Source organism: Neodiprion pinetum, chromosome 1 (assembly GCF_021155775.2).
Source record: "Neodiprion pinetum isolate iyNeoPine1 chromosome 1, iyNeoPine1.2, whole genome shotgun sequence".
NCBI classification, from domain to species: domain Eukaryota; kingdom Metazoa; phylum Arthropoda; class Insecta; order Hymenoptera; family Diprionidae; genus Neodiprion; species Neodiprion pinetum.
Genome location: NC_060232.1, coordinates 19,769,561 through 19,794,286, shown reverse-complemented (window position 1 = coordinate 19,794,286; position 24,726 = coordinate 19,769,561). Strand labels below are relative to the sequence as shown.

General features: G+C 34.2%; 1 protein-coding gene and 2 long non-coding RNA genes across 3 annotated transcripts; 2 read left to right on the top strand and 1 right to left on the bottom strand.

The window, feature by feature from the left end:
- The first annotated feature begins 7,382 nt into the window (after positions 1-7,382).
- On the top strand, positions 7,383-11,593 carry LOC124218912 (uncharacterized). The gene is made up of 2 exons (XR_006883239.2): positions 7,383-8,607; positions 11,433-11,593. It is a non-coding gene; the product is annotated as an uncharacterized lncRNA (long non-coding RNA).
- A 5,136-nt stretch (positions 11,594-16,729) lies between these two features.
- LOC124218765 (THAP domain-containing protein 5-like) lies at positions 16,730-19,109 on the top strand. Its single transcript, XM_046625575.2, has 6 exons — positions 16,730-16,875; positions 17,092-17,334; positions 17,402-17,577; positions 17,781-17,927; positions 18,020-18,142; positions 18,226-19,109. The coding sequence occupies exons 1-6, from the start codon at positions 16,814-16,816 to the stop codon at positions 18,624-18,626; spliced, it is 1,152 nt and encodes a 383-aa protein (XP_046481531.1). The 5' UTR covers positions 16,730-16,813; the 3' UTR covers positions 18,627-19,109.
- Positions 18,707-21,988, bottom strand: LOC124218947 (uncharacterized). The gene is made up of 2 exons (XR_006883257.2): positions 21,641-21,988; positions 18,707-19,803 (listed from the first exon to the last, which is right to left on the bottom strand). It is a non-coding gene; the product is annotated as an uncharacterized lncRNA (long non-coding RNA).
- Positions 21,989-24,726: the final 2,738 nt, after the last annotated feature.

The following is a 24,726-nucleotide window of genomic DNA, read 5'->3' as shown; positions in this document are numbered from 1 at the left end:
GGGAGGATTTTTGCCAAGTTTGTTGCTAATGAGTTGGCTAATATTAGATCTTACTTTGTCTTTGGTGATTCCACTTTTGTTAAAAAGAGCTAATTCTACGCTGCTTACAATATCATCAATAGGTAAATTAATATTATTAAATGGTAAACCGTGATTAGGACCGAGTGATAAGGTATCTTTAATTTCAGAAGGTAAATCTGTCTTAGATAGGTTAACTAACCAATTATTATTGTGAAACTCTTTAGGAGTATGTATAAATTTAAGTTTGTTGAATTTTCTAATATTATCTGTCTTAATAGCATTGAATAAACGATTGGCCTTATTTATATCCAAGTTGAAGTTTTTATAATCCAAATTTGTGAAATGGTTCGAGAAGAAAAGGTTGATATTATTATTAAGTTCTTGGATTAACTGCCTTTCTTGTCGATAACATGTTTTAATTTCAAGCGACAGACACTTTTGTTGAAAAACGCGTAATGCTTTGATGAAAGTTTTTTCACTTTTTAAATGTTGAAGGTTTTTGATTTTAAAATTTAGAAAATTTGGAATAATTCCAAATTGGCGGCATTTAAGGAGGAACACCTTACGGTTTTTGATGCGTGCTAGTTTTTGCCGGTAGTTCCAGATCTTCTTGGTTTGTGAGTGATTTGAAGTTCGGTATGACGTAGGATGACGGTGGTACGAGACGTCCACGAAGCCGTTTCGATGCATTGTGTTTAGGAAAGAAATTTGTGACCGGGAGGTAGATTGAAAATGAAAGGTTCGTCGAAGTTCCGGTCAGGAAGAAGAAGAAATTTAATAGTTGAAAAACGTGAATATACAAAATCTACGTTTCGGCCGGGCCCTGCCGACCATCCTCAGGAAATAAAATCTAAATAGTTAACAAAAAATAGGATGCTTCAACAAAACAAATCAGAGTTGAGAGCATGGAATATGTTTAACAATACAATATTTGTTGTTTTACAGAATTAAGTGAAAATTAAACAGTTTTAACGCAGCTGTCAAAGTGACAGTTTTAGGTTACGTGTCAAAATTTGAAGATAGGTTAATCAGATGAAAAATTGGTTTAAGAGAAATGAAAATTTGTCAGAAAAAAGCTTATTAATAATTTGGAACAAAGGAGATGGGAAAAGATTAAATTAATTTAGAAAAGATTACTCACAAAAAAATGACAACCGGTACATGCTTAGATGTTGTTAGTGGTACAGCATTTCGGACGGAAGTGAAGGTTAGCGGGGAACCATCCGTAAATCTATGTTGTTGATCACGTGTGAGATTTGAACTGTGCTCGAAAGTCATGGAGTACAAAGGCAGTGACCAATCAGGAGTGAGGGGCGTTACTGTTTTGAGAACCAACGATAATGTAGACTAGAGGATGTTGGAGTATAGGTGGCTAAGATTTTCGATATCTGTACGTTTGTTAACCGAGTTCCTTTTGTTCTTAGAGATATGTATCATTTCTTTGATAATGCGTTTGTACCAATTAGGTTCTGTAGCAAGGGTTATAGAGTTGTTAAACTCGAAATTGTGACCCAGGGTCAAAGCGTGATCTGCTAAAGCGCATCTTTCAGTGACATGGCATTTGATATTAGAACGATGACCAGAAATTCTATTTTTTAGGTGTTGTGACGTTTGTCCAATATAACTCATGCTACAGTCTCGACATGGTATTTTATATACACAGTTGATTTTCTCTAAATTAGGAGTAACAGATTTAAGATGAGAAAAAAGAGACAGTTTGGTAGTATTAGATATTTTAAAAGTAATTTCAATTCCCTCGTTCTTAAGAATTTTTTGGATTTGGCTAGATAGATTTTCTACATACGGTATAGAGATAGAGTTTTTAAATTTATCATTAACATCAGTTGGATTGTTGGAGTCTACATTCCAATCAATCGAGTTGTACATTTTTTCTATTCTATACTTTTTGATATCATTGATGAATTTGATAGGGTAGCCATTGGAAGTAAGAGTTATTTCTACAAGTTTTAAATTCTTTTTAAGGAATTGAGGGTTTGATATTTTAAGGCAGCGATCGAACAAGGATATGGCGACAGATTTTTTGTGTTTGATGGGATGATGTGAGTTGAAATGAATGTATCTCCCAGACCAGGTTGGTTTATGGTGCCAATCTAAGATTATGGTGTTATTGTGGTTGATTACCATAGTGTCTAAAAAACTGATTTTTCCATCTTTTTCCAACTCGAGAGTGAATTGGATACGTGGGTGAAAGCTGTTGAATTTATTAAGAAGGAGTTGTAGATTTTCGTTTTTAACACACGTTATAATATCATCGACGTAACGATAGTAAAAAGGTAGGCTGAAAGGAAGATTTGAAATGATTTTTTTTTCTAAGTGTTCAAGTACCAGATTCGCTACTACTGGGCTAATCGGTGAGCCCATTGCTACGCCAAAAATTTGTTGGTAGAAATTATCTTTGTAGGCGAAATAGCATGAATCTAGACACAGTTTGGTGGCGTGAAAAAACTTTCATCAAAGCATTACGCGTTTTTCAACAAAAGTGTCTGTCGCTTGAAATTAAAACATGTTATCGACAAGAAAGGCAGTTAATCCAAGAACTTAATAATAATATCAACCTTTTCTTCTCGAACCATTTCACAAATTTGGATTATAAAAACTTCAACTTGGATATAAATAAGGCCAATCGTTTATTCAATGCTATTAAGACAGATAATATTAGAAAATTCAACAAACTTAAATTTATACATACTCCTAAAGAGTTTCACAATAATAATTGGTTAGTTAACCTATCTAAGACAGATTTACCTTCTGAAATTAAAGATACCTTATCACTCGGTCCTAATCACGGTTTACCATTTAATAATATTAATTTACCTATTGATGATATTGTAAGCAGCGTAGAATTAGCTCTTTTTAACAAAAGTGGAATCACCAAAGACAAAGTAAGATCTAATATTAGCCAACTCATTAGCAACAAACTTGGCAAAAATCCTCCCACTACTCACTTTGAAATAACCTCCAAGGTTAAACATACCAAGGAATTCTTAAAACATAATAACCACCTAGTTGTCACCGATGCCGACAAAGGTAACATTACAGTCGTCATGGAAAAGATGGAGTTTGAACAAAAATGTCAAGATATCCTTAATGATTCGACTACCTATAACCTTATCTCTCGTGATCCCACTTTAAAAGTACAAAAACAAGTCAACGATATGATAAGTCTATGGCAACAGAAAAAATTTATAGATTCCAACTCGGCTAAACATCTCAAAACATATAACTCTCTTCCTCCTAAAATTTATTTTCTACCAAAAATTCATAAAGAAAATGTTCCACTCAGACCGATTGTTTCTAACATCAATTCCCCCACCTACAAAATCTCGAGATTTTTTTCTTGTGTCTTATCTAACATAACAGGTACATCAGACTATCACATCAAGGACACTTGGTCCTTTGTAAACAAAATCAGGGGAAAAACAATTCCGCCTAATCACCTGTTAGTATCCCTAGATGTCAAATCATTGTTTACCAACATTCCAACTAAACTAGCGATATCGATCATCAGTAAAAACTGGCCCAATTTGAAAGGTCACACTAACATTAATAAAAAAGAATTTCTAGCCGCCACCAAACTGTGTCTAGATTCATGCTATTTCGCCTACAAAGATAATTTCTACCAACAAATTTTTGGCGTAGCAATGGGCTCACCGATTAGCCCAGTAGTAGCGAATCTGGTACTTGAACACTTAGAAAAAAAAATCATTTCAAATCTTCCTTTCAGCCTACCTTTTTACTATCGTTACGTCGATGATATTATAACGTGTGTTAAAAACGAAAATCTACAACTCCTTCTTAATAAATTCAACAGCTTTCACCCACGTATCCAATTCACTCTCGAGTTGGAAAAAGATGGAAAAATCAGTTTTTTAGACACTATGGTAATCAACCACAATAACACCATAATCTTAGATTGGCACCATAAACCAACCTGGTCTGGGAGATACATTCATTTCAACTCACATCATCCCATCAAACACAAAAAATCTGTCGCCATATCCTTGTTCGATCGCTGCCTTAAAATATCAAACCCTCAATTCCTTAAAAAGAATTTAAAACTTGTAGAAATAACTCTTACTTCCAATGGCTACCCTATCAAATTCATCAATGATATCAAAAAGTATAGAATAGAAAAAATGTACAACTCGATTGATTGGAATGTAGACTCCAACAATCCAACTGATGTTAATGATAAATTTAAAAACTCTATCTCTATACCGTATGTAGAAAATCTATCTAGCCAAATCCAAAAAATTCTTAAGAACGAGGGAATTGAAATTACTTTTAAAATATCTAATACTACCAAACTGTCTCTTTTTTCTCATCTTAAATCTGTTACTCCTAATTTAGAGAAAATCAACTGTGTATATAAAATACCATGTCGAGACTGTAGCATGAGTTATATTGGACAAACGTCACAACACCTAAAAAATAGAATTTCTGGTCATCGTTCTAATATCAAATGCCATGTCACTGAAAGATGCGCTTTAGCAGATCACGCTTTGACCCTGGGTCACAATTTCGAGTTTAACAACTCTATAACCCTTGCTACAGAACCTAATTGGTACAAACGCATTATCAAAGAAATGATACATATCTCTAAGAACAAAAGGAACTCGGTTAACAAACGTACAGATATCGAAAATCTTAGCCACCTATACTCCAACATCCTCTAGTCTACATTATCGTTGGTTCTCAAAACAGTAACGCCCCTCACTCCTGATTGGTCACTGCCTTTGTACTCCATGACTTTCGAGCACAGTTCAAATCTCACACGTGATCAACAACATAGATTTACGGATGGTTCCCCGCTAACCTTCACTTCCGTCCGAAATGCTGTACCACTAACAACATCTAAGCATGTACCGGTTGTCATTTTTTTGTGAGTAATCTTTTCTAAATTAATTTAATCTTTTCCCATCTCCTTTGTTCCAAATTATTAATAAGCTTTTTTCTGACAAATTTTCATTTCTCTTAAACCAATTTTTCATCTGATTAACCTATCTTCAAATTTTGACACGTAACCTAAAACTGTCACTTTGACAGCTGCGTTAAAACTGTTTAATTTTCACTTAATTCTGTAAAACAACAAATATTGTATTGTTAAACATATTCCATGCTCTCAACTCTGATTTGTTTTGTTGAAGCATCCTATTTTTTGTTAACTATTTAGATTTTATTTCCTGAGGATGGTCGGCAGGGCCCGGCCGAAACGTAGATTTTGTATATTCACGTTTTTCAACTATTAAATTTCTTCTTCTTCCTGACCGGAACTTCGACGAACCTTTCATTTTCAATCTACCTCCCGGTCACAAATTTCTTTCCTAAACACAATGCATCGAAACGGCTTCGTGGACGTCTCGTACCACCGTCATCCTACGTCATACCGAACTTCAAATCACTCACAAACCAAGAAGATCTGGAACTACCGGCAAAAACTAGCACGCATCAAAAACCGTAAGGTGTTCCTCCTTAAATGCCGCCAATTTGGAATTATTCCAAATTTTCTAAATTTTAAAATCAAAAACCTTCAACATTTAAAAAGTGAAAAAACTTTCATCAAAGCATTACGCGTTTTTCAACAAAAGTGTCTGTCGCTTGAAATTAAAACATGTTATCGACAAGAAAGGCAGTTAATCCAAGAACTTAATAATAATATCAACCTTTTCTTCTCGAACCATTTCACAAATTTGGATTATAAAAACTTCAACTTGGATATAAATAAGGCCAATCGTTTATTCAATGCTATTAAGACAGATAATATTAGAAAATTCAACAAACTTAAATTTATACATACTCCTAAAGAGTTTCACAATAATAATTGGTTAGTTAACCTATCTAAGACAGATTTACCTTCTGAAATTAAAGATACCTTATCACTCGGTCCTAATCACGGTTTACCATTTAATAATATTAATTTACCTATTGATGATATTGTAAGCAGCGTAGAATTAGCTCTTTTTAACAAAAGTGGAATCACCAAAGACAAAGTAAGATCTAATATTAGCCAACTCATTAGCAACAAACTTGGCAAAAATCCTCCCACTACTCACTTTGAAATAACCTCCAAGGTTAAACATACCAAGGAATTCTTAAAACATAATAACCACCTAGTTGTCACCGATGCCGACAAAGGTAACATTACAGTCGTCATGGAAAAGATGGAGTTTGAACAAAAATGTCAAGATATCCTTAATGATTCGACTACCTATAACCTTATCTCTCGTGATCCCACTTTAAAAGTACAAAAACAAGTCAACGATATGATAAGTCTATGGCAACAGAAAAAATTTATAGATTCCAACTCGGCTAAACATCTCAAAACATATAACTCTCTTCCTCCTAAAATTTATTTTCTACCAAAAATTCATAAAGAAAATGTTCCACTCAGACCGATTGTTTCTAACATCAATTCCCCCACCTACAAAATCTCGAGATTTTTTTCTTGTGTCTTATCTAACATAACAGGTACATCAGACTATCACATCAAGGACACTTGGTCCTTTGTAAACAAAATCAGGGGAAAAACAATTCCGCCTAATCACCTGTTAGTATCCCTAGATGTCAAATCATTGTTTACCAACATTCCAACTAAACTAGCGATATCGATCATCAGTAAAAACTGGCCCAATTTGAAAGGTCACACTAACATTAATAAAAAAGAATTTCTAGCCGCCACCAAACTGTGTCTAGATTCATGCTATTTCGCCTACAAAGATAATTTCTACCAACAAATTTTTGGCGTAGCAATGGGCTCACCGATTAGCCCAGTAGTAGCGAATCTGGTACTTGAACACTTAGAAAAAAAAATCATTTCAAATCTTCCTTTCAGCCTACCTTTTTACTATCGTTACGTCGATGATATTATAACGTGTGTTAAAAACGAAAATCTACAACTCCTTCTTAATAAATTCAACAGCTTTCACCCACGTATCCAATTCACTCTCGAGTTGGAAAAAGATGGAAAAATCAGTTTTTTAGACACTATGGTAATCAACCACAATAACACCATAATCTTAGATTGGCACCATAAACCAACCTGGTCTGGGAGATACATTCATTTCAACTCACATCATCCCATCAAACACAAAAAATCTGTCGCCATATCCTTGTTCGATCGCTGCCTTAAAATATCAAACCCTCAATTCCTTAAAAAGAATTTAAAACTTGTAGAAATAACTCTTACTTCCAATGGCTACCCTATCAAATTCATCAATGATATCAAAAAGTATAGAATAGAAAAAATGTACAACTCGATTGATTGGAATGTAGACTCCAACAATCCAACTGATGTTAATGATAAATTTAAAAACTCTATCTCTATACCGTATGTAGAAAATCTATCTAGCCAAATCCAAAAAATTCTTAAGAACGAGGGAATTGAAATTACTTTTAAAATATCTAATACTACCAAACTGTCTCTTTTTTCTCATCTTAAATCTGTTACTCCTAATTTAGAGAAAATCAACTGTGTATATAAAATACCATGTCGAGACTGTAGCATGAGTTATATTGGACAAACGTCACAACACCTAAAAAATAGAATTTCTGGTCATCGTTCTAATATCAAATGCCATGTCACTGAAAGATGCGCTTTAGCAGATCACGCTTTGACCCTGGGTCACAATTTCGAGTTTAACAACTCTATAACCCTTGCTACAGAACCTAATTGGTACAAACGCATTATCAAAGAAATGATACATATCTCTAAGAACAAAAGGAACTCGGTTAACAAACGTACAGATATCGAAAATCTTAGCCACCTATACTCCAACATCCTCTAGTCTACATTATCGTTGGTTCTCAAAACAGTAACGCCCCTCACTCCTGATTGGTCACTGCCTTTGTACTCCATGACTTTCGAGCACAGTTCAAATCTCACACGTGATCAACAACATAGATTTACGGATGGTTCCCCGCTAACCTTCACTTCCGTCCGAAATGCTGTACCACTAACAACATCTAAGCATGTACCGGTTGTCATTTTTTTGTGAGTAATCTTTTCTAAATTAATTTAATCTTTTCCCATCTCCTTTGTTCCAAATTATTAATAAGCTTTTTTCTGACAAATTTTCATTTCTCTTAAACCAATTTTTCATCTGATTAACCTATCTTCAAATTTTGACACGTAACCTAAAACTGTCACTTTGACAGCTGCGTTAAAACTGTTTAATTTTCACTTAATTCTGTAAAACAACAAATATTGTATTGTTAAACATATTCCATGCTCTCAACTCTGATTTGTTTTGTTGAAGCATCCTATTTTTTGTTAACTATTTAGATTTTATTTCCTGAGGATGGTCGGCAGGGCCCGGCCGAAACGTAGATTTTGTATATTCACGTTTTTCAACTATTAAATTTCTTCTTCTTCCTGACCGGAACTTCGACGAACCTTTCATTTTCAATCTACCTCCCGGTCACAAATTTCTTTCCTAAACACAATGCATCGAAACGGCTTCGTGGACGTCTCGTACCACCGTCATCCTACGTCATACCGAACTTCAAATCACTCACAAACCAAGAAGATCTGGAACTACCGGCAAAAACTAGCACGCATCAAAAACCGTAAGGTGTTCCTCCTTAAATGCCGCCAATTTGGAATTATTCCAAATTTTCTAAATTTTAAAATCAAAAACCTTCAACATTTAAAAAGTGAAAAAACTTTCATCAAAGCATTACGCGTTTTTCAACAAAAGTGTCTGTCGCTTGAAATTAAAACATGTTATCGACAAGAAAGGCAGTTAATCCAAGAACTTAATAATAATATCAACCTTTTCTTCTCGAACCATTTCACAAATTTGGATTATAAAAACTTCAACTTGGATATAAATAAGGCCAATCGTTTATTCAATGCTATTAAGACAGATAATATTAGAAAATTCAACAAACTTAAATTTATACATACTCCTAAAGAGTTTCACAATAATAATTGGTTAGTTAACCTATCTAAGACAGATTTACCTTCTGAAATTAAAGATACCTTATCACTCGGTCCTAATCACGGTTTACCATTTAATAATATTAATTTACCTATTGATGATATTGTAAGCAGCGTAGAATTAGCTCTTTTTAACAAAAGTGGAATCACCAAAGACAAAGTAAGATCTAATATTAGCCAACTCATTAGCAACAAACTTGGCAAAAATCCTCCCACTACTCACTTTGAAATAACCTCCAAGGTTAAACATACCAAGGAATTCTTAAAACATAATAACCACCTAGTTGTCACCGATGCCGACAAAGGTAACATTACAGTCGTCATGGAAAAGATGGAGTTTGAACAAAAATGTCAAGATATCCTTAATGATTCGACTACCTATAACCTTATCTCTCGTGATCCCACTTTAAAAGTACAAAAACAAGTCAACGATATGATAAGTCTATGGCAACAGAAAAAAATTTATAGATTCCAACTCGGCTAAACATCTCAAAACATATAACTCTCTTCCTCCTAAAATTTATTTTCTACCAAAAATTCATAAAGAAAATGTTCCACTCAGACCGATTGTTTCTAACATCAATTCCCCCACCTACAAAATCTCGAGATTTTTTTCTTGTGTCTTATCTAACATAACAGGTACATCAGACTATCACATCAAGGACACTTGGTCCTTTGTAAACAAAATCAGGGGAAAAACAATTCCGCCTAATCACCTGTTAGTATCCCTAGATGTCAAATCATTGTTTACCAACATTCCAACTAAACTAGCGATATCGATCATCAGTAAAAACTGGCCCAATTTGAAAGGTCACACTAACATTAATAAAAAAGAATTTCTAGCCGCCACCAAACTGTGTCTAGATTCATGCTATTTCGCCTACAAAGATAATTTCTACCAACAAATTTTTGGCGTAGCAATGGGCTCACCGATTAGCCCAGTAGTAGCGAATCTGGTACTTGAACACTTAGAAAAAAAAATCATTTCAAATCTTCCTTTCAGCCTACCTTTTTACTATCGTTACGTCGATGATATTATAACGTGTGTTAAAAACGAAAATCTACAACTCCTTCTTAATAAATTCAACAGCTTTCACCCACGTATCCAATTCACTCTCGAGTTGGAAAAAGATGGAAAAATCAGTTTTTTAGACACTATGGTAATCAACCACAATAACACCATAATCTTAGATTGGCACCATAAACCAACCTGGTCTGGGAGATACATTCATTTCAACTCACATCATCCCATCAAACACAAAAAATCTGTCGCCATATCCTTGTTCGATCGCTGCCTTAAAATATCAAACCCTCAATTCCTTAAAAAGAATTTAAAACTTGTAGAAATAACTCTTACTTCCAATGGCTACCCTATCAAATTCATCAATGATATCAAAAAGTATAGAATAGAAAAAATGTACAACTCGATTGATTGGAATGTAGACTCCAACAATCCAACTGATGTTAATGATAAATTTAAAAACTCTATCTCTATACCGTATGTAGAAAATCTATCTAGCCAAATCCAAAAAATTCTTAAGAACGAGGGAATTGAAATTACTTTTAAAATATCTAATACTACCAAACTGTCTCTTTTTTCTCATCTTAAATCTGTTACTCCTAATTTAGAGAAAATCAACTGTGTATATAAAATACCATGTCGAGACTGTAGCATGAGTTATATTGGACAAACGTCACAACACCTAAAAAATAGAATTTCTGGTCATCGTTCTAATATCAAATGCCATGTCACTGAAAGATGCGCTTTAGCAGATCACGCTTTGACCCTGGGTCACAATTTCGAGTTTAACAACTCTATAACCCTTGCTACAGAACCTAATTGGTACAAACGCATTATCAAAGAAATGATACATATCTCTAAGAACAAAAGGAACTCGGTTAACAAACGTACAGATATCGAAAATCTTAGCCACCTATACTCCAACATCCTCTAGTCTACATTATCGTTGGTTCTCAAAACAGTAACGCCCCTCACTCCTGATTGGTCACTGCCTTTGTACTCCATGACTTTCGAGCACAGTTCAAATCTCACACGTGATCAACAACATAGATTTACGGATGGTTCCCCGCTAACCTTCACTTCCGTCCGAAATGCTGTACCACTAACAACATCTAAGCATGTACCGGTTGTCATTTTTTTGTGAGTAATCTTTTCTAAATTAATTTAATCTTTTCCCATCTCCTTTGTTCCAAATTATTAATAAGCTTTTTTCTGACAAATTTTCATTTCTCTTAAACCAATTTTTCATCTGATTAACCTATCTTCAAATTTTGACACGTAACCTAAAACTGTCACTTTGACAGCTGCGTTAAAACTGTTTAATTTTCACTTAATTCTGTAAAACAACAAATATTGTATTGTTAAACATATTCCATGCTCTCAACTCTGATTTGTTTTGTTGAAGCATCCTATTTTTTGTTAACTATTTAGATTTTATTTCCTGAGGATGGTCGGCAGGGCCCGGCCGAAACGTAGATTTTGTATATTCACGTTTTTCAACTATTAAATTTCTTCTTCTTCCTGACCGGAACTTCGACGAACCTTTCATTTTCAATCTACCTCCCGGTCACAAATTTCTTTCCTAAACACAATGCATCGAAACGGCTTCGTGGACGTCTCGTACCACCGTCATCCTACGTCATACCGAACTTCAAATCACTCACAAACCAAGAAGATCTGGAACTACCGGCAAAAACTAGCACGCATCAAAAACCGTAAGGTGTTCCTCCTTAAATGCCGCCAATTTGGAATTATTCCAAATTTTCTAAATTTTAAAATCAAAAACCTTCAACATTTAAAAAGTGAAAAAACTTTCATCAAAGCATTACGCGTTTTTCAACAAAAGTGTCTGTCGCTTGAAATTAAAACATGTTATCGACAAGAAAGGCAGTTAATCCAAGAACTTAATAATAATATCAACCTTTTCTTCTCGAACCATTTCACAAATTTGGATTATAAAAACTTCAACTTGGATATAAATAAGGCCAATCGTTTATTCAATGCTATTAAGACAGATAATATTAGAAAATTCAACAAACTTAAATTTATACATACTCCTAAAGAGTTTCACAATAATAATTGGTTAGTTAACCTATCTAAGACAGATTTACCTTCTGAAATTAAAGATACCTTATCACTCGGTCCTAATCACGGTTTACCATTTAATAATATTAATTTACCTATTGATGATATTGTAAGCAGCGTAGAATTAGCTCTTTTTAACAAAAGTGGAATCACCAAAGACAAAGTAAGATCTAATATTAGCCAACTCATTAGCAACAAACTTGGCAAAAATCCTCCCACTACTCACTTTGAAATAACCTCCAAGGTTAAACATACCAAGGAATTCTTAAAACATAATAACCACCTAGTTGTCACCGATGCCGACAAAGGTAACATTACAGTCGTCATGGAAAAGATGGAGTTTGAACAAAAATGTCAAGATATCCTTAATGATTCGACTACCTATAACCTTATCTCTCGTGATCCCACTTTAAAAGTACAAAAACAAGTCAACGATATGATAAGTCTATGGCAACAGAAAAAAAATTTATAGATTCCAACTCGGCTAAACATCTCAAAACATATAACTCTCTTCCTCCTAAAATTTATTTTCTACCAAAAATTCATAAAGAAAATGTTCCACTCAGACCGATTGTTTCTAACATCAATTCCCCCACCTACAAAATCTCGAGATTTTTTTCTTGTGTCTTATCTAACATAACAGGTACATCAGACTATCACATCAAGGACACTTGGTCCTTTGTAAACAAAATCAGGGGAAAAACAATTCCGCCTAATCACCTGTTAGTATCCCTAGATGTCAAATCATTGTTTACCAACATTCCAACTAAACTAGCGATATCGATCATCAGTAAAAACTGGCCCAATTTGAAAGGTCACACTAACATTAATAAAAAAGAATTTCTAGCCGCCACCAAACTGTGTCTAGATTCATGCTATTTCGCCTACAAAGATAATTTCTACCAACAAATTTTTGGCGTAGCAATGGGCTCACCGATTAGCCCAGTAGTAGCGAATCTGGTACTTGAACACTTAGAAAAAAAAATCATTTCAAATCTTCCTTTCAGCCTACCTTTTTACTATCGTTACGTCGATGATATTATAACGTGTGTTAAAAACGAAAATCTACAACTCCTTCTTAATAAATTCAACAGCTTTCACCCACGTATCCAATTCACTCTCGAGTTGGAAAAAGATGGAAAAATCAGTTTTTTAGACACTATGGTAATCAACCACAATAACACCATAATCTTAGATTGGCACCATAAACCAACCTGGTCTGGGAGATACATTCATTTCAACTCACATCATCCCATCAAACACAAAAAATCTGTCGCCATATCCTTGTTCGATCGCTGCCTTAAAATATCAAACCCTCAATTCCTTAAAAAGAATTTAAAACTTGTAGAAATAACTCTTACTTCCAATGGCTACCCTATCAAATTCATCAATGATATCAAAAAGTATAGAATAGAAAAAATGTACAACTCGATTGATTGGAATGTAGACTCCAACAATCCAACTGATGTTAATGATAAATTTAAAAACTCTATCTCTATACCGTATGTAGAAAATCTATCTAGCCAAATCCAAAAAATTCTTAAGAACGAGGGAATTGAAATTACTTTTAAAATATCTAATACTACCAAACTGTCTCTTTTTTCTCATCTTAAATCTGTTACTCCTAATTTAGAGAAAATCAACTGTGTATATAAAATACCATGTCGAGACTGTAGCATGAGTTATATTGGACAAACGTCACAACACCTAAAAAATAGAATTTCTGGTCATCGTTCTAATATCAAATGCCATGTCACTGAAAGATGCGCTTTAGCAGATCACGCTTTGACCCTGGGTCACAATTTCGAGTTTAACAACTCTATAACCCTTGCTACAGAACCTAATTGGTACAAACGCATTATCAAAGAAATGATACATATCTCTAAGAACAAAAGGAACTCGGTTAACAAACGTACAGATATCGAAAATCTTAGCCACCTATACTCCAACATCCTCTAGTCTACATTATCGTTGGTTCTCAAAACAGTAACGCCCCTCACTCCTGATTGGTCACTGCCTTTGTACTCCATGACTTTCGAGCACAGTTCAAATCTCACACGTGATCAACAACATAGATTTACGGATGGTTCCCCGCTAACCTTCACTTCCGTCCGAAATGCTGTACCACTAACAACATCTAAGCATGTACCGGTTGTCATTTTTTTGTGAGTAATCTTTTCTAAATTAATTTAATCTTTTCCCATCTCCTTTGTTCCAAATTATTAATAAGCTTTTTTCTGACAAATTTTCATTTCTCTTAAACCAATTTTTCATCTGATTAACCTATCTTCAAATTTTGACACGTAACCTAAAACTGTCACTTTGACAGCTGCGTTAAAACTGTTTAATTTTCACTTAATTCTGTAAAACAACAAATATTGTATTGTTAAACATATTCCATGCTCTCAACTCTGATTTGTTTTGTTGAAGCATCCTATTTTTTGTTAACTATTTAGATTTTATTTCCTGAGGATGGTCGGCAGGGCCCGGCCGAAACGTAGATTTTGTATATTCACGTTTTTCAACTATTAAATTTCTTCTTCTTCCTGACCGGAACTTCGACGAACCTTTCATTTTCAATTTATCGATTATAATATATACAATTTCAATTGGGAAAGGGACAGTCATTAGGATCACGAATAAAAATACGTACTAATTTTTATTACTTGAGTTTACAAAGTCATTGCCCTTTGAAAAGCAAAAGTTTATTAAAGTTCTGCCTATCACTAACATTAGTTATCATATTTTTACCAATATAAAATAATTGGGTTTTAACATATTTTTGAACAATTGCCCGAATTAAATACACTCGATGATTATACCGTGCGTCCATGAGGAAAGTGCGCACCTTATGCGCGTGCGTCAAGTCGTTTGAATTTTATTGGCTGACAGTTACCACCTGATTGAGCAGCCAACGCGATACCAATCGCAATTGTCAGAAAGTGGTCAGAGCCCACAGGTAGTGGTGGGCTCCTAGGAACATTTTCTGATTTTTTTTCAGAATTTAAAAAAATTCATAGCTTAGAAACTAGATCACGGCCCATGATGAAGATTATACAAGTTTTTGAACAGTAAGAAAGAAACATCCTCTGAAATTTTTGTTGAAAAAAATTATGCCGCTTTTGAGAAATCTGAAAATCTAACATTCTTTGAGCTTTCACGGGTTTCCAGCAGCTCCGATAACTTTTTGCATAATTTACAACTTTTTTCATGGAATCAATAGTTTTTGAGCAATACTTAATTACAATTCGAACGTTTCCGATTTCCGCACATACCTATTATACCGAATGCTAACGTCTAAGCGTCGTCGAGTAAGAATCTTTAAAAAATCCCAAACACTCTCGACAAGTAACAGAAAGTTTTCACGAAGTTTAAACAAATTCAAAGAGGGTCAGTCTTATGGGCAGGTCGATCTGACGTGGAAAGCCCCCTATACAGTTGCAGGCAATCTAGTTCTACGACGTTATGATGTGTGTGAGGAATGTCGGAATGTTCTCCAAAATAATAGCGAATACTCGTCTTCAACATCAAAGTTAGTCGACGTGAAGTCCCGAGGGCGACTAATACACGCTAATACACATTTCGTAAAGCTAATAACGTTTGTTGAGTCTTGCTTCGCTAAACACGCTCGCGATAAAAATGTCTTTAATTTAACACTAGCTGAAATACTTTCTAATTATAATTTTACGTTTCCCTGCATGAAGCATGCTTCTAAAATATTCTCCGTCCCTATATTTTATTATATTATACGGCTAAGAATGCGTCAACTCACGTATCAAGAGAATCAAAAGAAACAAAAATGTTTCGTTGTACAGAATAAAGTGGCTAAATTGAGAAAAGAATAATATATTTTGTACATATGTAATGCGTCCATTACTTTTTGTATTCCTATCTATCCTCTGTTCCTCTACTTTCACATTCACATAATAAAACTATTGTTAAAAAATACAAATTTACAGACGAAACATTACGCCAGAAAAATTAACAGTACTATTAAAACAAAATGGTATTGGGTTACCTGCGTCGACCACGAGCGAGACAAGCACTCTTCCACTGCACTACTAGTCGATACTATATAAATTCATGTATTAGTGTCTCAAATGTCGTGTACCCCAGCTCAGGATTCACAGTTTGTCTGACAATTAATAAACTCAACTTCTTTTGACGATAAAAAATAATTATTCTTGCCAAAAATTGAGCTATAAAAAAATTATGACATCTGAAAATGTCATGATATTTATTACTGCAAAAGATCGTGTACATATATCAAATACATATTCATTATAATCCTACGCATATTTCGTTCGTAAAGAGAAATATTAGGGTTTGATGAGCATTGCACTCATTTTTGATTGATTAAAAATATAATATTGTTAACGTTCTGTTATAACACAGCTATTTAAAACCATCTCTTGCCTCTTCCCATTCTAATTCAGTGGCTTACCACAAGGTTGCACTGCTCCAAGTGGCGGAAATAAGCACTACGCTTTGCCATACTATTTGAGTCACCTCCACCTTACAAGTTACCAGGCCTGTATGTAAGACCACACTGGATTGGATTAAGCGTGGTGCCGTCACGCCAATTGAACGGTAGTCATTTTGTACAGATTCTTGTCACTTCATATATATATATATATATATATATATATATATATATATACGTGATATATGTATGTGTATATAATCGATTGCGATGGAAAATTACAGTAACAATTATTGAGGTAACAATGAGTACCTGCGTTTTTTGCAAAACAAAGCAATCAAAATATTGTGGGCGATCATTTCACAAGTGAGTATACAACGCTGAAGCGTTCTGCAAATGATAACTTGCAGAGGTTATGTCAGCATACGAAGTATTTACTAATTATATTTAACGAGTATTATAACGTACGAATCGTGTCAGTAAAAATTCACAATATTTGAATTATGAACCGATCTTATTATAATTGAAATTGAAAACTCGGGTATTATTGACTCAGGGATTAAATTATAATTCGATATGTAGATTTCCCGTGAAAGATGTGTTGCGCCTTCAGCAGTGGTTAAAAGAAATGAAGAGGAAGGACTGGAAGCCAAACCGAAATAGCACATTGTGTTCAGCTCATTTTACAAATGACTGCTTTGATAGGACAGGATTCCTAATTACATTGAAAAAGAACAGTGTACCAACTATATTTGACAACCCAAAATCAGAGTGTTCATCTTGTCACCGATTAAGGGAATATGGACGTGGCTATTCATTCTTCAAGTAAGTACCGTTACTCAATGCAATATAACGTGTGAATTTATAAATTCAAACTTTGCTTGTTATGTAGGTTCCCATTGGATGAACCTGATATTATGAAACAGTGGATCGCAAATATAAACATTGGACCGTGGTCTCCATCAAGTGATAGCTTTCTGTGTTCCGACCACTTTGAACCCTCTTGCTTTCAGAAGAAAAGTAAAAATTATATAACTTTACGAAAAGGCAGTATCCCAACGTTATTTGGTAAGATCTGAAACTATTAATCCCTTTTAGGTCAGAGAAAACTTAGTGTGCATCAAGATACGTTGATGTGATGCACTATTGCGTCAATGCCGTCGAAGCGATTAATTACCTACAGATTATAAAGTGCTCTGTTACAGAAAAATCGTATGTGACACATTTCTGTGTATTTCCATTGTCGTTATTTATTAGTAACTTATCTGTAGGTGAAAACTTGCAGCAGACCGAACTTCAGGATGAATCCGATCGGCCCACCACAGTGAATGTAACCAAATTACATGATCTTGATGAGCCATTGTCTACCACAGTAAATACAACCGAAGTACATGATGTTAATAACCTATTGTTTTCAGGTAATTGTATTATTCTTAAATGTTGTTAGGTTTACCGATGTTTTTGTCTTCTGTTCAGTAAAATTGAATCCAAGATTTTATTGTCTCCGTAGATGTAACAGACCAGAATGCCAACGCCATTGTCTCTGTAGATGTAACAGAGCAGAACGCCAACGCCATAGAAACTGATAGTGATCGTCTTAGTTTGAGTACTAACCTCCTCAGCTCAAGTAATAGTATGTGAAAATATTAGTATACCACTTGTTACAGAATCATGGAGGAAATACGAATCTTAATTCAATTCAAAAATTATTTTTAGGTGACTCTAGGGATAACCTGAGTACTAAGTTGACACCAACAAGCGTATGCATTGATACGCCGAGAAGTTCGAAGGCAGTCTCACATGATCATTGCTACACACATAGTCCGAGGACCACTATAAAGAAACTGTTTCAAACCAGGGCCATTCTGCATGTGAAAAAAAAACTTATAAAATCACAAAGAGAATACATAGGTCGCTTAAAAAGACGAGTAACATCTTTGCAAGATATCATTACCGAACTTCGAAATGAAAGGTTGGTATCTGAAAATGCATTGAGTTCCTTGGAATCAATACCGGACGAAGGTGTTTCGGAACTAATTGAACGTGCTGCTAAAAATGGTAAAGTACGTATTACAAGAAAAAATTATCCGCCTGCACTTCGTTCTTTTGAAGGGTAAGAATTCTCGACCTCATGGATAATATATTATTGAATCTTGGTGAGCGGTCAATTATATGTATAACGTATTTTTTGTTAACGTTTCAGCCCGGATATGGGCCCTCCTCAGAACGATTAATTTATTTATTTAACTGTCAAGAACAAAATAAATTTTTTATAAGAAAAGTACAATCAGACATTAAATACTATAGATGTAATACTCTTAAGGCTATTGTATATTATAGGTTAGTGAGTACAAATTGATTAATTGTTAAAAAAAGGATAGGCTTAGAGAGTAATTTACCTTTTTATAGGAAGGGGATTAAGATACAAGTCGAATTCATAAAATACAATTTGTCGAGCCAAAGTTCTTCGAGTAACGGTAGTCATTGTCGGCTCCTCCGGTTGTTTAAAGTGTAGGAGTTACAAATTGGAGGTAATTAATTAAAAAAACTATGTATCATCACTGTCTATATGTCAATGTATTAAAAAGTTTTAAAGAAAAGTTTTTATAGCAGTTAAATTAGTTTACGCAATGTCCAAGAAAGTGGTATTGGGATCTTTATGACCCTGTTCTCCATGTCAAACAAAAATTTTGTTGAACCGATTGGGTCAACTGGTGAATAACGAGTGATGGGAGAAACAAATATGATCCAGAGTGAAGGTGAACCAGATATAAACATATATAAAAAAAACAAAAAAAAAAAATTATGTAAAAAAACTGTGCCATGGGTACAATAATTTTATGTGTATAGTTAAGGTTAAACAATGTGTGATATGTGGGCGGAGATTAGCTGTTTGTAAATATTGCTAAGATGTTCAACATCTTGTCTAAGGTTAACGGAATTAGTGTGTCCTACAATATTGCACATTTCTAGTAATAACCTTTTATAATAATTAGGTTCTTCACAGAGGATGTTTGTATTGTCATAGCTAAAAGTATGTTGTTTATTGGTCACATGTTTTGTTAGAGCAGTGTGACGTTCTTCATTCTCATGTACATTGCGTTGATGTTCTTTAATTCTGGTGTTTAGATGGCGGCCAGTTTGTCCGATATAAACTTGATTGCAATCATTGTAAGGTATTTTGTACACAACATTGGATCGTTTGCCCATGGGGATCCTATCTTTTCCCGAATCAAAGACTATTTGCAAGTCTTTTGAATTTTTTCCCACAAACTTGACAGGTAGGTCTATCGTCTGTGGGAGCAGAGTCAATATTATTGTCAAGTAAGTTGTTTATATGGGAGCATTTATATGTTTGTGTAATAGGCCGTGAGGATAATCATTCCATCTTAATATATTATATATGAGTGACAGATTTTTTTCATGGAATTCTTGAAAGTTTGATGGCTCGGTCAACAAGATTAAAGATGGTACCTATCTTGTAGGACATCGGGTGGTGGGAATTAAAATTCAAATATCTTTGAGACCAGGTTTTTTTGTGGAACCAATCTGTTTTGATTTTAGTGTTGTTGTGTATCAGCAATAAATCTAGGAAATTGATGGCGTTATTATCTTCCATTTCAATGGTGAATTATAGTCGTAGATGATATTGGTTGAAAATATTCAGTGTGTAATCTATTTTTTCTTTAGGGACTGCAGTTAGAATATCGTCAACATATCGGAAGTAGAAGGGTAAATCAAAATCTAGATTGCTAATGCATGACCTTTCTAGGTCTTCCATCACAAGATCTGACAGGATTGGAGAGAGAGGGGATCTCATGGGCAACCCGAATTGTTGTGCATATGTGTCATTGTTAAATTTAAAGATTGCCGAATCGAAACAAATGTTTAAGGCTTTAACTAGTTCACTGAGTGGAATTGGGATCTTTTTATCTAGAGAGGCCCAACGGTTATTTACTGCGTGCATAACAAGGTCTGTCGGAACATTGGTGAAAAGAAATATTACATCTCGCGATATTAAAATGTAGTTGTCTGGAATAATCAATTTTTTTATTGTTTCAACTAAAGTAAAGCTATCTTTGACTCTGGAGGTGGGGGGGGGTGATATTTGTGATGAGCCATGAATTGATTAACTTGGATAAGGCGTAAGTCGGGCTATTGACAAAAGAGACTATAATTCGTAATGGGACTTCTTCTTTATGGATTTTAGGTAGCCCATATGCACGTGGGGGGACACTATTGTAGGTAGAGATGCTTCTGTGTATGTTTTTGTTTATTAATTTGGAGTTGAACCAATTGAAAGTGAGTTTGTTCACCCTAGTTTGTAGGGAGTTGCAAAGGTCGTATCTAGCAATTCTGTAGGTGTTAGTGTCCGAAAGCTGTTGTCGCATTTTGTTATTGTAAGAATCTCTGAGCATGGCTACTGACGTATTGCCTTTATCCGCTTTTAAAAACATGATGTTCGGGTTGTTTTTTTTAAATAACATGGTATCACGGATTTTTTTGTCTGTGACTAAATTATTGTTGTTATTTCTGGGGTACTTTGGGAAATTAAGAACTCTGTTAGTGAAATCTGATCTTACTTGGTTTCTTGAGTCGGTTGGAAAACTCGTTATTTTTGCTTCAAAGTTGGAGATGAGATTGAAAACAGGAAGATCGCGATTATTATATGGACGTCCAAATTTAGGACCAAGTTGTACTATTTCAGCAACGTTGTCAGGAATAAGAGTATCCGTTAGATTTACTAACCAATTATTTTTTCCTTTTGAGAGCGAATCTTTGTGGTTGTTGGAAGGTTTTTTTTGAGCAAGCAACATGGTGAATTTTTTAATGTTACGATTTTTGATTGCGATGAACTTATTGTTTAACATCCAATGTTGGGAATCAAAGAACTTTTTTCCTGAAGTACTCCCCAGTTTATGGTTGATTTGTTCGGTTAAGTTAGTCAAAATCTTTTCGGAATTGATAATATGCGTATGAACGTCATTAATTTCTAGGTTGAGTAAGGATAGTTGGAAATTAGTTGCTAGTTGTTTGGCTTTGGTTTTAGAACTTTACAAGTTGAAATTAATACTATGAGAGGTTGTCTTTGAGAAACTTAAATGTTTGGGCATTATTCTTTGTTTCTTACATCGAAGTAGAAAGATCCTGTGGTTCTTCATCCTCGACATTTTTTCAGCTGTGCGGATCCAACGACGTAGGTAGTCAGCTGTCGCTTTCCCATGTGAAAGCTCGATGTTGTGAATATAGCCCATGTTCTCAGAAGTAATCCAATTTTAATATGAAGGGTAAGAATTCTCGACCTCGTGGATAATATATTATTGAATCTTGGTGAGCGGTCAATTATATGTAAAACGTATTTTTTGTTAACGTTTCAATATACTTCGTTCTTTTACTTTGACACTCCATTTCTATTCGGCAAAAGCTTATAATTTTGTGAGAAAAAAATTTAATTTAGCTCCGCCTGATCCTCGTGTGTTACGATACTGGTATCAAAGCATTGACTGTGAACCTGGCTTTACTGCAGAAAGTTTTACTACTTTAAAAATAAGAGTAGAGAGTGAAAGAACTAATAACAAAGACGTATTCTGTGGTCTGATACTCAATGAAATGGGAATAAAAAAAGGAATTCAGCGAAACAGAGATGGGACTATTAGAGGTCATGTTGATTTTGGTACTACTTTGGAGTCGAATGACGATCTGATAAAAGAAGCCACAAATGTCCTTGTTTTGTTGATAGTTGCTATTAATAATCGTTGGAAATTACCAATTGGATATTTTCTCCTGAATGGTATCGGATTAGAAGCATTGCACACTTTGGTCACTGATGCATTGATAAAATTGCATGAAATTAACGTTCACGTTGTATCCCTAACTTTAGATGGGCCTAGTGAACACTTTGCCTTGGTGCGATTGTTAGGTGCTAATTTCAAAATGGCTGATCCACAGCCTTCCTTTCCACACCCCATAACTAAACATCAGATACACGTAATTTTTGACGCTTGTCATATGCTTAAGTTAATCAGAAATTGCTTGGGTGACTTTAAAATTCTATACGATGAAGCTGGGAATAAAATCGAGTGGAGATTTATCGCAGAGCTTGCGCATTTACAAGAGATTCAGGGCTTGAGAGCAGGTAACAAATTGCGACTCAGTCATATACAGTACTTTAAAATGAAAATGAAAGTAAGATTAGCTGCTCAAACGCTAAGTCAAAGTGTAGCTGATTCCCTCCAGTAGAGCCTCAGTCTCCAGGTATTTTGTGTTTGCAGATTTTAAAAAGTCTTTTACAGAATCCGTTGGAAAATTTAATATTTAGTGAGCTAGATGCTCACATTTTGGACGATGCGCCGGATGAGCTTTCTAATCACGTATATCAACTCACAAAATCTGTCATCAAAGAGTATATCGAATTACGAATGTTTGCTTTAACCAAGATTGCTACTTTGCGACAAACAGGATTGAATGTACGGCATTACACAAATCGGCAACTCGTATGGGCCAATCAATAACCATTTATATCCCCTGACGAGATCCAATATGTGCTTCATGGTTTCTAGTTTATTTTGCATCCTTAGACTGAGACGTTGAATATGCAAAATTTTGAATTTTCACTTCTAACTCATTTGTAATAAATATTATTTATGGATTATTATTGAAGTTATACTTCTTTAGGCGCGTTATGAAAAACTGATGAGAGTGAAATTTCAAGATGCGCGCGCATCACTGTAACACAAAATTAACAGGATGAAGTTGCCCACTCAACCGAATTCGAGAGTGAAATTTCAAGATTCGCGCGCATCACTGTAACACAAAATTAACAGGATGAAGTTGCCCACTCAACCGAATTCATTAAGTCTCGAAAAAAAGCTAATGTTGGTACGCTTGTCGCCTCTGATCACTGTTTTCATATTTATTTATAATATTTATCCACATGGTTTTAGTTTTTACAGTCACAACACGTGTTTTATTTTCATACAAGTGCGAATTATATATGTGGCAATAAAATATATTCAGTAGTGATTTAAATTCAATATTTGGATTAATATTATTTACTATTTGTGAATATTAGTGAAAAAATTGTGCTAAAATACTTTTTCAAGTGCTCCGATATAATTGAGGTTAGTTATCCGTATGTATTATTTATTGATATAAATTAAAATATCATTATTCAATATAATTAATACTAAATATTATTAAATTATCAATGTTGAATATTTATTATTGGTTTTTTAATATTTACAAAATAAAGAAATAAATTTAATAGAACATTTAATAAAAAGTTCGTGACAAAAATTTAATAGATTATTTAAATATAATGTAAGACATTCGTTATTTGTTTTATTGTTTTTTAATGATGCCAAAGAAGTATAACTTCGCACGCGCGTACATAAGTACACGCACCCATTTTTTTTTATGACATCTAATCTGTATAACCATGTATGTAGTACATATCTTGACAGGTGCCAATATGTCACCTACACATTTGTACCTGATTTGCATGCTCAGATATGTACATCTTTTCTATTTTCTTTTGATTGTGGTTGTAACTTTTTCTTCATGTGAATGGATTGTGGATTGATACTACTAATTATATTACGGTTGTGGTTTATCGCACGCAACTCTATAAAAATGCCTTAACGTTTGCAAGGAATGTTTTATTCTCCATATTTTTGAATAAAGTTTTTACTCACCCAATTCGATATAATTTAATTTAAAACTTTTTTTACATGTCTTAAGCTCCACTTTGATGATCAATGGATGGTAAATGGATTCCCTAACGGTTGAATTAGTGTTATACAAATTTTTGAATAATCCGTATGGAATTCAGCCCACCATAGGATAAAGGATAATGGACGGAAACTTCTCAGAATTGACGACTTCTTTTGAACATAAAGAAAAATCATGCTTAAATACAAGTTTTTCGTCATATTATTTAATGATCTTTTACATCATATAATTGTAAATAATAATATACTTTCGAAAAAATGATTTGTTCTTCATTCAATGTATCAAACTTTATTTTACTCGTCAAAAACTTTTTTGTGTGACGAATATATCGTAAGATCTAAATAGCATATATTACGCAGTTCAAATCTAGCGCGCATTTTGTGACAACTTTCTGTACAAGATGGCGGAAATTCAATTGTTCAATTGGACGCACGAGCTTACACGTAGAGTATACGGTAAAATCAATCCAGTGTATATATATATGCT